The following is a 14,747-nucleotide window of genomic DNA, read 5'->3' as shown; positions in this document are numbered from 1 at the left end:
TTGAAGTCATAAGAGCACATGAAGCCAAGCACATGATGAGAGGCACAATACAAAAAAAAGAATAAAAGAAGAATCAATTTTTAATTCCACAGGTCTCTTAGAATAAGCAGCCAGTCAAATAAAATGATTAACCATCTAACTGCCTGTCATTAAATGTCTTAAAAGAAAAATGCCTAAAAACATATGTAAACTTGCATATACATAATTCCTTCCAATATAGCTAAGACACAACCAGAAAAATATTACATCATTTATTAGTTCATATTATGTGTATCTTCAGTCACACATGCCCCCCAAATTATTTTAAACTGAAGCAAAGAAATTTTGAAAAGTTCTGTTTGTCCTCAACTTACAGCTTGTCCATTGGCTTCATAAAGTGGGCATTTCTGCTTGATCTTGGCCAGTTCCATATTTACTTGTTTGCTGACAACAGCCATGGGATTCCCTCCTAGAAAAAACTTAAACAATTAAATTCAACGTACTTATGAAAAGAGAAAGAAAACCTCAAAGTAACATATTTACTCAAAATTTAAAATGCTCAAAACTGACAGTATGTAAACTAGATTTTTTTTTTTTTTGCAGGTCTGGGAATGGAATCCAGGGGCATTCAACCTCCAAGCTACACCCCCTGCCCTATTTTTTATTCTTTATTTTGAAACCAGGTCTCACTGAGTTGCAGAGGACCTCACTCAGTAGCTGAGGCTGTCCGCGAACCACAATCCTCGTCTCAGCCTACCGAATGCTGGGATTACAAGCTTGTGCCACCACCCCCGGCTGTAAACTACATCTTTAAAAAATGCTCAAAGTAGTTGGTGTATTCATTCGAGTCACCCCTCTATGCCAGTCTGGTATGGAGCTGTACCTATTCTCTGTATTTCTATCTTTTAATAAACTTCTTTAAATCTTAAAAAAAAAATGCTCAAAGAAAAAATAGATAAGATAATCATAAAGGAGAAAGCAAAATACTACCCACAATCTCACAGTTAACATTTTATAAACTGGGTGTGGTGGCACATGCTTATAATTCCAGTACTTGGGAGCCTGAGATAGGAAGATCGCAGGTACATGGCCAGCCTCAGCTACTTAGTGAGGCCCTCCAAAACTTAGTGAAACCCCATTGCAAAATAAAAAATAAAAATAGGGCTATGGGTGTAGCTTGGAGATAGAATGTCTCTGAGTTCCATCCCCAGTTTAAAAAAAAAAAAAAATTTACAGCAAATCCTTCTAGATTTTAGGTAAATAAATTAGACTACATAGACAAAAGGAAAACACATGTACTGCTTTATGATCTTTTTCAACTCAGCACTATATCGTACTATATTGTGGACTTCATTTTATGTAACTATAAAGCTACATGTCGGGCATGGTGGTGCACATACATAATCTTTGTACTTGAAGGCTGAAACAGAAGTAGTGCAGGTTCAAGAACAGCCTCAGCAAGTAGTGAGACTCATCAACCTAGCGAGGTCCTGTTTCCAAATAAGAAAGAAAATCAGGTTGGGGGTGTATGCTTCGCCCGGCGTGGTGGCGCACGCTTGTAATCCCAGCATTTGGGAGGCTGAGACTGGAGGATCATGGTTCGCGAACAGCCTCATCTACTTTATGAGGTTCTCTGCAACTTGGTGAGACCCTGTTTCAAAAAAATAAGGAATAAAAAATAGCTCGGAGGTCAAATGCCTCTTGGTTCCATCCCCAGACCTGCAAAAAAAAAAAAAAAAAAAAAAGGTAGAATGCTTCTGGGTTCAATCTTTAGTGACATGAAAAAAAAAGTTATGTAATTATTAGTGTTGGTATAAGTTCTGTGTGACAAAATTGGGGGGGGGGGAGTGGGGACTGAACACAGGGGTGTTCTATCTCTGGGTTATACCCCCAAGTGCTTTTTTTGTGTGTAAAACAGGGTCTCATCCTAAATTGCCAAATCTGGTCTCAAGCCTGCTATCCTCAGGTCTGGGCTACCACACAAAGGCAGGAGGGGCTTTTTAGAGGTGATTAGGATTAGACAAAAGTCCCATGATTAAATCTGGGTGGTTTTGTAAGAGGGAGAGAGACTAGAAGAGACATAGGCACATGTAGCACTCCCTATCTCTTGACATGTGATGATCTGTGCCACCTCAGGACTCTCACCAAATGTGGCCTCTCCACCTTGGATCACAAGTGTGAGCCCAAACAAACTTTTTTGTTACTGGGGACTGAACCCAGGGGGATCCTACCTCTGAGCTACATCCCAGCTCTTTTTATTATTTGGAAACACGATCTAATTAAATTGCAGAGGGCCTAAGTTACAAAAGCTGGCTTAGAAACTGTGACCTTCCTGTCTCAGCCTCCTAAGTATTGGGATTACAAGCATATGCCATCACACTCGGCTCTAAATAAACTTTTTTTCTGTATGTGTGTGGTACTAGGGATTGAACTCAAAGGCATTCTACCTTTGAGCTACACCCCCAGCCCTATTTTATTTATTTGGAAACAGGATCTTGCTAGGTTGATAAGACTCTCACTACTTGCTAAGGATGTCCTCAAATTTACAATCTTCCTGTCTCAATCATACAAGTACAAGGATTACAGGCATGTACCACCATGCCCAGCTCCAAAATAAACAACTTTATAACTCACCCGGTTTGTGGTAGGGTGCTATTAGAAAAAAAACAATGGACCAGCACACGATACCCTAAACCAATCTATTTTAAATCTGCACCTATGCCTTTAAACTGTAAGCTTAAACAATCGTTTGTGGTTCACACTGTGTATTGCGGCATAAAACTAAGCACCACTTACCAAGACCTGTCACTACCATGGCTCCAAGATCAGCTACATAATTTCCTTTGCGAAACGTGGCAACTCGTCCACCAACACGATCCTATTTTATCAGAAATTAAATGGCAAAGTCAATAACCTGATACACCAGAATTGTTTTCCATAATTTAAAAAGGAAAGCATGGTTTAGGGTTTACATAGAATGCAATCACCAGTAATGGGGGCATAAAGAATAAAATTTTAACTCAAAGTTGAGGAAAAATAGGTAATAGATAACATATAAGAAGTAAATAATGTAATATGAAACAGTTTGACTGCCAGAAGACATATGCAGCCACAGGTACTACTATCTCTCTATCCAGCTATCTATAACACCTCTTAATGTACAAGATGTATAATGGCCACCCACAGAGAAAACAAATGCTCACAAATTCCAGTGCTACCCATTTTCTACCATTGTAATACGACACCCCCGCTCAATGGGTCTTGCTTTATATTGCTCGGGTTGGATTTGAACTGTGGGCTCGTGCTTGTCCCACCTCAGCCTCCCAAGTAGCTGGGACTACAAGTGTACAAAACCGTACCTGGTTTAGCTGTGAATAATTTGATAATTTCTCTGACAAATGTTCTCTAAAAGAGGACTATGCCCAGGGACAGGGTCTACTGAATATAAACTATTGACAATAACTTTCATTCCTTATTAGGCCCAGGTTTCCCCTGCTGACCAGGAGTTTTCAAGGATAGGAAAACTTTAGAGGGGTACTAGGACTGAAACATTTAGCAGTGACATTTTAGCCCTAGCGCTCAGTTGTAGAGCACTGCCAGCATGTGCACGGCCCGAGTTTGATCCCAGCACCAACAAAAAGAAAAGCTTTATCCAATGTAAGTAACAATATCCAAAACACTACGCTTATACAAATTAATCTGGCTAAAATCAAGGTGTGTTATTCTTTAATTTGTAACAGATAACTTCTTACCACATTTCTATTTGGTCAGGGTTCTTAATCTGAAATAAAATTCTTACCCTGGCTTCTAGAAGCGTGACATCCATTCCAAAACTTTGTAGTTGTCGAGCTGCTGCCAAGCCTGAGACTCCAGAGCCTATAATAATGACCTTTCCTGTCTTTTTAGCTAAAAGCAAAAATGAACAAAACTATATTATTTTGTTGTAGTTAAAGAGTTTAAGGTTTTTCTCATGAAACCTATAGTTCTTAATATGTTGTGATGTCTTATAAGCAAATATTTCAGTCCTTTACAAAATATGAAAACTAAAAACAAATATCAGAAGCTTATAAAATTTCAATTCAGTATTGAACATTTAGAAATCAAATTCATTATATTGAGATTTACTTTCTCATTACTTCAGCCATTTTTCAGCTTCTGTGATTCTTTATACATTATGAACCATCTGCTTCTTTTACCTCACAAGTGTACCAGGACACATTCTGGGTGTAAGCTATTTCCTTTATGATCTACCTCTCTAGTCTTAAGTTAGTATTCAGTTTTGAAGAATGGTTAAAGTGTTTAAAAATAAATGTATCATTATTTTACTTTAAATTTGACTAAGATAAAAACTCTTTTAACTATATATAGATTTCCTCAAGATAGAAGGCCAACAGAATCAGAGATATAAAATGTAGTCCGAGATTTATAACAAAAAAATCATGAAGGCAAGTCCTTACTTGGTAGGGGTTTTATCCTCTTATAGATGCCAAAGTTGATAAGACCATGACGCTCTAAATAACTATGGACTCGGTGGACAAGCACAGTATCACCTACAGAATAAGTGAATTTAAAAACATATTTATATTTCTAGCAGTTTAAACAGAAAACTCTTTAGCTCTTCTATTTCTCCATCATAAATCATTCTAAACACTCTTCCATATGAGTCCTTTAGAAAAGTAATTCATGGAATTATTTGGACTGTGCAATAACCCAAAATGTGTATCATATATAATTTGGATTTTTTTTTTTTTTTTTTTTTTTTTGCAGTACTGGGGATGGAAACCAGGGGCATTTTATCTCCAAGTGACATCTCTAGCCCTATTTCTTATTCCTTATTTTGAAACAGGGTCTCACTGAGTTGCAAAGAGCCTAACTAACTAGCTGAGGCTGTCCGCAAACCCGGATCTTCCTGTCTCAGCCTCCCAAATGCTAGAATTACAAGTGTGCACCACCACACCTGGCTTGTAATTTGGATTTTTTTTTTTTTTTTTTTTGGTGGTACTGAGGTTCCTGGAAGCCCTTCTACCTCTGGGATACACTCCCATGGGCTACACTCCCAGACCTATTTTTTAACTTTTTATTTAGAAACAGGGTCTCTTAAGGCAGCATGGCTGGCTCCGAACCAGTGAGATCCTCCTGTCTCCGCCTCCCAAGCGCGGGGATTACAAGCGTGCGCCACCACGCCCGGCCTGGAATTTTTAATAATGTCATTCCATTAAAAGGAAAATGGAGGACAAATCTTTGCAAAGTAGTTATATCATTTATTTTGTCAAAGACTTAAGACTTTGTTAATAACAAGTAAGTTGGGCGTGGTGGCACACGCTTGTAATCCCCGCACTTGGGAGGCGGAGACAGGAGGATCGCGCAGGTTCGAAGCCAGCCACGTGTGCTGGCTTAGGAGACCCTGTTTCCAAATAAAAATGTAAAAATAGGTCTGGGAGTGTAGCCCGGAGGTAGAAGGGTTTCCAGGAACCCCAGTACCACAAAAAAAAAAAAAAAAAAAAACAAGTAAAAAATAAAGCCAGATAGTCAGCTAATCAAGTGCCAAAGCATTCCATGAATCAAAAGTGGACAATATATCAGTCTAGGAAAATTATTTAGAAAGCTATTGAATCAAGCTGGCCAAGGTAGCACATGCTTGTAATCCTAATGCTTGAGAGGTTGAGACAAAAAGATTGCAGGTCAAGACAGCCTCATCAAGTAGTGAGACTCAGCAACCTAGCAAGGCTCTGTTCCAAAACAATAAAATTGGGCTGCCCCTAGGTTCACTTCCCTGAATGAATGAATGAATGAATGAATGAATGAGAAAATAAATAAATAGATCTCCCGAATTCATATGGCAACACAATTTAAAGACCAGGCATAAAAATACAGAGACTCAAATCTTTCCTTCCCCTTCCTCTTCCCTTTCCCTCTCTTCTTTTTTCCCGTTATACTGGAGAATGAACCCAGGCAACAGAGAATCAACCCTCCCTTTCCTCTTTCCACTTGCACAGCACAAGCTAAAATAAAATGTAAATATGAATAAAAAATCATTTACAAAAGAACCATTAGGCTCCTAGTATGAAATGTCAATTAAACTAGTCCTACTGAACATACTACTTACTGTTATAAGGTGCTTCTAATTGTTGGAGAGTAGCCTCAAATGTTAGTTGAATCTTTGGATTATCCAACCACAACTGCAACTGTATTAAAAGGATATAAATTATATTACATACAAATAGACATATGCTACTTCATCATTTATAAGACCATCTTTTTAAGATCTTAAATTTTAACTTTATCCAAACAGTGAAGGTTATATTCCTGAAACTGATGAAACAAAAATCCATGCCAAATGAGTGGATTACTGAAAAATATAAGGGACAGAAAACATGAAAGAGAAAAATATGGAAGGGCACTGCTGCTGAAGCCTGAGGAGGGGAGCACTGAAGCAGGGCTCCCGGGGCTGATGAGTGACTAATGGGCCACTACTAATGCCAATGTGCCTGGGGCCCTCGTGGACCCTCCTTGAGTGTATGAGCCAAGGAGACTCAAACCCAGCATCCATTCCATATGTAGCAGAAGATATTTAAGGAGATGATAGATGGGTGTCTCAGCACAATAGATTTGTCTTGGACTGTAAAAACAAAGAACCTGATGTACTGTCTGTGGGAGTCTCCATGGTACAGCTAATGCAACAGTGTAAGATACGTGGGAGCTTTTTTCTCCAGCCTCCTCAGAGCAGCTGTATCACTGGCACTACAGAACCCTCTTTCTTAAGGCACTCTGCATTGTAGAATGTTCCCGATGCTCCAATGTTTGAAGGGGAGGAAGAATTTAAACTGGTCCTGTAAGTTGGGCATGGTGGCGCACACTTGTAATCCTTGTGCTTTGGGAGGCTGAGACAGGAGGATCGCTACTTAGTGAGGTTCTCAGCAACTTAGTGAGACCCTGTTTCCAAATAAAATATAAAATAAATCTGGGAGTATAGCCTGGAGGTAGAAAAGTCCCGGGGTTCCACCCTCAGTACCATAAAAACAAATAATAAAAAAAAAAAAAATGGTCCTGTATGACAGGTTTGTTTGACACAGGAGGAAAATTGGCCAAGGAAGATTGTTGCTTAAGTTCATTTGAAACCAGAAGGGAAATTTTAGTTATCTGTGTGACATATCCATTAACTTCTGTTTTTCTAGGATATCACCAAGCCCAAGTACTGAAACATGTTTGTGAAAATTGGTTTTTATTCCCATTGTGGAACTTTTTGGAGGGTATTATTTTTATGCTGAATATCATGTCTGTAATAAGACATACATGTAGCCTTTTGTCCCCTCTCTGTCTAATCCCTTCTTAAAAAAAACAAAAAACTTTGCCGGGTGTGGTGGTGCACACTTGTAATCCCCGCACTTGGGAGGCAGAGACAGGAGTATCACACAGGTTTGAAGCCAGCCGTGCTGGCTTAAGAGACCCTGTTTCCAAATAAAAAAGTATAAAATAGGTCTGGGAATGTAGCCTAGAGGTAGAAGGGCTTCCAGGAACACCAGTAAAACACACACACACACACACACACACACACACACACACACACACAAATTTAGTTTTTATTTTAATTTTTGGTGCTTACAGACATTACAAGCCTTTATACAGTTTTTACCTAGGCGCTCTGTTGTTCAAAGTCCTGAGCCAGTAATATCATTACTCTCATGATGATTTACCAATGCGTAACTCATTCTTGTGTGGTGTTCTGTGCTAAGGAGTCTGTGTCTTGTTACCCATGTGCAGAGTTCTGGTTTGTTTTCAATTAAAACCTGTTAATAGTTTACTCTTATGAAAGAAAAATCAGAACTCGCCAGGCGTGGTGGTGCATGCTTGTAATCCCTGCACTTGGGAGGTGGAGACAAGAGGATCGTGCAGGTTCGAAGCCAGCTTTGCTGGCTTTAAGAGACCCTGTTTCCAAATAAAAATATAAAATAGGTCTGGGAATGTAGCCCGGAGGTAGAAGGGTTCCATCCCCAGTACCACCACCACCAAAAAAAAAAAAAAAAAAAAGAAAGAAAAGAAAAATAAAAATCAGACCTCTATTTTTGTGTTCCATAATATACAACACTTCAAGTTTTATAGTATCTTAAGGTATATGCTTTATTTTTTTTGTGGTGTTAGGAATCAAACTCAGGGCTTGGCTACCCTATACAGCCCTATATTTTATTTTTTTTATTTGTTTAGTTGTTAAATTATATCAGTTGAAACAACTGTTTTTTTCCATGGAAAAACAGTGAGGCCATTCTCAGAATAGACATTCTACCTTTATCCCAGCATTTTCGTAAAAAAAAGAACTAAGTTCATTCAACTTCTAAGGTTTCTTAATGTCTTCACCTGAGAATATTTTACAAGAGAATTATTTATAATCTTTTCTTTTTTTCGGCACTGGGGATGAAACCCAGGGGGATTCTACCTCCGAGCTCTACCCTCAGTCCTATTTTTTACTCTTTATTTTGAAACAGGATCTCACTGAGTTGCAAAAAGCCTTATTAAGTAGCTGAGGCTGTCTATGAATTGAGATCCTCTTATCTCAGCCTCTCAAATGCTGGGATTACAAGTGGGTGCCACCATGCCCGGCTTATTTGTAATCTTAATGGTTTGCTTGACTTATACAACTGCCATTTAAAAGACTAAGGAAGCCAGGTATGATGGAGTATGCCTAGAATCCCAGCAATCCAGAGGCTGAGACAGTAGGATGTAGGTTCTAAGACAGCCTTAGCAACATCGTGAGACTTGTTACCAATTAAAAAGTTGGGTTGGGGGTATAATGGTCCTGGGTCCCCTCCAATACCACCAAAAATGAAAAAGAATAATGGAATAGTAAGTGGCTTATTGCTCAATGTACTGATAACATTTGTACAAAGTGGATCTACAAACAACTATTTTCTACTGGACCAGGTTGCGTAGTGAACTTACCCATCCAAATGTGCTCTGCAGGGGTTCAGCTTGATGCTGACATTCAATAACTAAGGCGTACATTTTATGTTCTGCTTGCAAAGCAACTGGCAGGAGTTTATGTAAGACTCATCTGATTAAGTATAGAACTTGGGCTGGTTTTGTTTTACTTATCAAGCCTCTTTCTGGGAATTTGTTTAATTTTGTTTTGTTTTTATATTTAAAAAAAATAGTTTTCTGAACATACTGTTTCACTAGCAACAGGAAATACACATGGTGTTTACTATATTAAAATTTCCTAGCCGGGCGTGGTGGCACCACTTGTAATCCCAGCATTCAGGAGACTGAGACCGGAGGATCGCAGACAGCCTCAGCTACTTAGTGAAGCCCTTTGCAACTCAGTGAGACCCTGTTTCAAAATAAAGAATAAAAAATAGGGCAGGGGGTGTAGCTTGGAGGTCAAATGGCCCTGGGTTCCATCCCCAGACCTGCAAAAAAAAAAAAAAAAAAAAAAAAAAAGTCCTTTTTTTAGAATCCAGGTTCTTGAGTTTTTCAAGAGATCTTTTTTCTTAGCTGAGGTATAGTTGCAAAAAGGAGAATTAATTAAGCCAGAATTTTGTCTTTATCAGAAAGAAGGTGAGAGTATGGTCTATTCAATTCCTTCTCACTCCTGCAGCATGTGCTCGTAGCTTCTCTAGTGACTGAGGATAAATATCCCTTTTTAAACTGCCCTTCGGCACCATTGCTTATGTGTATACATCTCAGATAGTACTACATTTTATATCTGCTAGAGCTACTCAAGCAATAGTATTTGAACCACTAGCCTTTAAAATAAAGTTCTGCTCCATTGCTACTGTACAAAAAAAAAAAAGAAGAAAGTAATGAAAAAGAAAAATACTTGTCAAGGCCATACAGTGAGTATGAAGAAACTAGGATTTAAACCTAGGTTACATGACTCCAGAGATACTCAGTACATAAAATCCACAAAACCTAATAATCATTAGAAATGAGAGTTGGAACCAGGCATGGTGGCGCATGCTTGTAATTCCAGGACTTGGGAGGCTGAGACAGGAGGATCACAGGTTCACAGCCAGCCTCAGTTACTTGATGAGGCCATCTACAATTTAGTGAGACCCTGTTTCAAAAAGAATATTCAAAAAGAATAAAAAATAGGACTGGGGGTGTAGTTCAGAGGCAGAAATGCCCCTGGGTTTCATCCCCAGCACCACAAAAAAAAAAAAAAAAAGAAAGAAAGAGGAGGAGGAGGAGGAGGAGGAGGGCTATCAACTATTAACACACACACACACACACACAACACAACACACACACACACACACCCCTAGTCCCATGGATAAGGGATTTTTCATGAACAAAGGGCATTTTAAAAAAAATTACAGAAGAAATATAAATGGTTAGTATGTTTAAAAAAGAAATCTCAGTAATCCAAGAAATAAAAACTGTGCTGGCTTGTTATAGCAACATAGATTATCACTGTTTTAAAAACAAAAATGGGTAGGGAAATGAAAATGTTGACTTGTTGAGCCTTTCTGGACAATATTTATCAAAACTTAAAAGCACTTTGATCTTTCTAGATCTATATTATAAAGAAATAAGCCAAGCATGGTGGCACACACTTATAATCCCCGCACTTGGGAGGCAGAGACAGGAGGATCGCGCAGGTTTGAAGCCCGCCTCAGTAGCTTAAGAGACCCTGTTTCTAAATAAAAATATACAATAGGTCTGGGAGTGTAGCCCGGAGGTAGAAGGGTTTCCAGGAACTCCAGTACCACTAAAAAAAGAAAAGAGAAAAAAAAAAGAAAAAGAAAGAAAAGCCATAAAGATATAAGGCTGTTCAGAACTTACTTAAAATAAGGTGGAAATGCTAACTTAAATGTCTTAATAGTCCAATCATCAAACAAAATATTCAGCCAGAGGAGGAAGTTGAACTGGGTAAGCAAAACAGGGTAAGGGGTTTCTCTTATCTTGGAGGTAAAGACAAAGTGATTTGTGTGCATATGCGTGCAAAACACACACACACACACACACACACACACACACACACACACACACACACACACACACACACACGGGATCCAACCCTGATTTAAACTACCAGCACTTTCCTTTTAGTTTCTGTTTAGAAATGGGCTCACCAGGTTGCTGAGAGCCTCACTATCTCAGTTTCCCAAATCCTGGGATTACAGGCACAGGGCATGCCTGACTGACAAAGTGATTTTTGTTGTTGTTGTTGCTGTCTTGCTTCTTTGTTACTGAAAACTGAACGAACTCTGGGATATTCTATATCTGATATACACCCACACCCACCCTTTTTATACTGTGTTTTGAAACAAGGTAATACTAAGTCACAGAGGGCCTCCCTAACATTGTCAAGGTTGGCTGCAAGCCTGTGAGCCTCCTGTCTCAGTTCCCCAAATACTGAGATCATAGGCATGTGTCACACCTGGCAAAAGTGATTGTTTTTATGATGTTTTTTTCCTTGGGCTGGGGATACAGTTCAATAGTAGAGTACTTGTTCCAATGTACAGGCTGGCTCTGGGTCTAATCCCCAGCTGTACCCTCCTCAAAAAAACAAAAACAAAACAAAAAAAACTTTAAACGTGTAAATCATGAGTTATATGAAAAGGTCCCCCCCAAAATGCATGTAAACAGGATATCAATTTGTAAAAGCAAAAATTTCATATATATGTTTTAAAAATAACCAAATGAAAAACAACAATAAGAATGGTTATCTCTGGAACAAGAGCATTGCAATTTAAAAATTCTTTTCTGAACCCCCCCCCCTTCTCTATAAAATCTAAGGTACTTTTCATAATCCAGGTGAAAAAAAAGGCTAGCATGGAAACTTACTGTACGGTTTCTAATAAACAGAAAAACCTTCTGGGTTTGCTGAGGCCCACTGATGATGTCTGGAAAACAGGCTGCTTCCTGTGAGGTCATTCGGTCATGAGGAAGTCTGCTCTGAAAAGCGGCGCCCTCCACACCTAGGAAAGAAAACAGAAGTGGCTGTGAAAAGTGCAAGTGAGCACAAAACCAGGGGTGGTGATGACATGTCAAACTCCTTTTCTGACTAAAGAACTTTGTAAACTTTTGCTTCACTCACAGATTAATCGATCTCACCTTCTTCCCTTTCATTCCTTTCTTTTTTTGGAGTAACTAAGGATGAAATCCAGGAGCATTTTACTTCTGAGCTAAATCCCCAGCCCTATTTTATTTATTATTATTATTATTTTATTTGTTTATTATTTTTTTTGGTGGTACTGGGGTTCCTAGAAGCCCTTCTACCTCCGGGCTACACTCCCAGACCTATTTTATACTTTTTATTTGGAAAGAGGGTCTCTTAAGCCAGCGAGGCTGGCTCCGAACCAGCGCAATCCTCCTGTCTCCGCCTCCCAAGGGCAGGGATTACAAGCGTGCGCCACCACGCCCGGCTCATTTATTATTTTTGAAACAGGGTCTCACTAAGTTGCAGAGGGCCTCATTAACTTGCTGAGGCCGTCCCTAAACCTGCAATCTTCTCTATGTCAGCCTCCCAAATACTGGGATTACAGGTGTGTGCTACCACGCCCCGCCTTCACCTACCTCAAGAGGAACTTTTTCTTTTAGGTCCTGGGGATGGAAACCATGGGTATTCTATCTCTGAGCTACACCTCCAGCTCTATTTTTTATTCTTTATTTTGAAACAGGGTCTCACTAAGTTGCAGAGGGCCTAAGTAGCTGGGGCTGTCCACGAACTGTAATCCCCCAGACTCAGACTCCCAAATGCTGTGATTACAAGCATGTGCCACCATGCCCGGCTTAAAAGAAACAATTTTTTTTTTTTTTTTGGCGGTACTGGAGATGAAACCCAGGGTCATTCTACCTCTGATCTACACCCCAGCCCTATTTTTAATTCTTTATTTTGAAACAGGGTCTCACTGAGTTGCAGAGGGCCTAAGTAGCTGAGGCTGTCAGTGAACCACGATCCTCCTGTCTCAGCTCCCAAATGCTGGAATTAGCGTGCACCACTACATCTGGCTTAAAAGAAACTTTTTTTTGGTGGTACTTGGGGTGGAACCCTGAGGCTTTCTACCTCCGGGCTATACTCCCAGACCTATTTTATATTTTATTTGGAAACAGGGTCTCACTAAGTTGCTGAGAACCTCACTAAGTAGCTGAGGCTGGCTTCGAACCCGAGTGATCCTCCTGTCTCAGCCTCCCAAGTGCGGGGATTACAAGCGTGCGCCACCACACCCGGCTTACAAGAAACTTTTAAATTATCAAGCTGTCTCAAAAGGTGCCACTCTTAACATTCCAAAATTTACAGTTTACTAATGAATCAAACAAGATACTTTATATAAGGCACTTAGAATATTTTCTTCATCGATTAAATATCTTAATATTGAATGATATTCTATATTAAAATTAGAATCATTGGTAGCATGTGCTAAAATTTACAAGTAAAGAACCAGATTAAAGGGAAAGTATACTAAGAGGAAAGCAAGAAGCTATACAGCGGAAGATGCAGTCGCATGCCTTCTTTTAGGATTACAGCATGCAACAGAAAGATGACTCAAAGGTTGAATAATCTACAGCAGATTCTAAAATATATAACCCTCTCAATAGTAGCGACCATCAGTTCCCATTATTCAATGCTGGCAAAGAGTAGGAGAAATTAAACAGATTATAATAAGCCAGAAGAATGCAAGGAATTTGCTTTTTCTAGAAGAACACTAAATGCTTTGTTATAGACTATGTTAACAATGTGTTACTAAATATACTACATAATACATATAGTGTGCACATATACTGCATACTACAAGAAAAATGTTTGTAATTCCTTAAATTGGTTATTAAATATTTTTATAAGCTGGTGGATAAATGCTTATTCTTAGAAATACATCTGCAAGACAGGTGTGGTGGCACATTCCTTTAATCCCAGTAGTTGAGAGGCTAAGACAGGAGAATTGCAGGTTAGAGGCCAGCCTCAGCAACTCAGACTGTTTCAAAATAAAAAGGGATAGGGACATAGTTCAGAGAATGCTTCTGGGTTCAATCCATAGTAGCAAAAAACAAAAATACATATGCATAGATTGTACTCATACTTCTAAGAACATCTTAAAAAATACTTAACCACTAGCTTATAAAAATATTAAGATACAAGGCTCAGTCAGGTATGGTGGCATTCCCCTGTAATCCTAGTACTTGGAAGGGTGAGACAGGAAGATCCCAGGTTCAAGGACAGCCTCAGCAATTTAGTGGAAAAAAACAACAGTGTATTAAAATAAAAAATAAACCAGTCATGGTGGTACATGCCTGTAATCCTAGTTCCTGAGAGGCTGAGACAGGAGGATCACAGATTTGAGACCAGCCTCAGCAATTTAAGACTCTCAGCAATTTAGTGAGACCCTGTTTCAAAACAAAAACTAAGCCAGGCCTGGTGGCATACACCTGTAATCCCAGTACTTAGGAGACAGAAGGATCACAGTTTCAAAGCCAACTTTGGCAATTTAGCGAGGCCCTCTGCAAATTAGGGAGACACTATTTTCAAATAAGAAATAAAACCAGGCTGGGAGTGTAGCTCAGAAGTAGAATGCCCCTGGGTTCAATCCCCAGTAAACACAAACAAGCAAACACACATATAAATAAATAAATAAATAAATAAATAAATAAATAAATAAATAAGGCTGGGGGTGTAGCTCAGAGAAAGAATGCCCGAGTTCAATTCCCAGTAACACACACACACACACACACACACACACACACACACACACACACAACACAAATAAAATAGTGATGTATCATATAATACATCATATAAACAGAATCAAAGACAAAAATCACATGATCATTGCAAT

General features: G+C 39.1%; 1 protein-coding gene across 2 annotated transcripts in view; it reads right to left on the bottom strand.

Moving 5' to 3' along the window:
• The window catches only part of KDM1A (lysine demethylase 1A), a gene marked incomplete at both ends in the record, with an annotated part of 86,114 nt that overhangs the window by 29,330 nt on the left and 42,037 nt on the right, over nucleotides 1-14,747 (bottom strand). For both annotated transcript variants that reach the window (XM_080690970.1, XM_080690971.1), the window contains 6 exons: nucleotides 354-448; nucleotides 2,776-2,857; nucleotides 3,779-3,885; nucleotides 4,437-4,529; nucleotides 6,086-6,164; nucleotides 11,761-11,894. In XM_080690970.1, coding sequence (XP_080547096.1) covers nucleotides 354-448; nucleotides 2,776-2,857; nucleotides 3,779-3,885; nucleotides 4,437-4,529; nucleotides 6,086-6,164; nucleotides 11,761-11,894 — 590 coding nt within the window. The remainder of the gene's footprint in view (nucleotides 1-353; nucleotides 449-2,775; nucleotides 2,858-3,778; nucleotides 3,886-4,436; nucleotides 4,530-6,085; nucleotides 6,165-11,760; nucleotides 11,895-14,747) is intronic.

The sequence above is a fragment of the Muscardinus avellanarius genome (genome assembly GCF_963383645.1).
Source record: "Muscardinus avellanarius genome assembly, chromosome: 3".
In the NCBI taxonomy this organism is placed as follows: domain Eukaryota; kingdom Metazoa; phylum Chordata; class Mammalia; order Rodentia; family Gliridae; genus Muscardinus; species Muscardinus avellanarius.
Note: the sequence above shows the minus strand (reverse complement) of the source record. Positions and strands in the feature narration are given on the sequence as shown.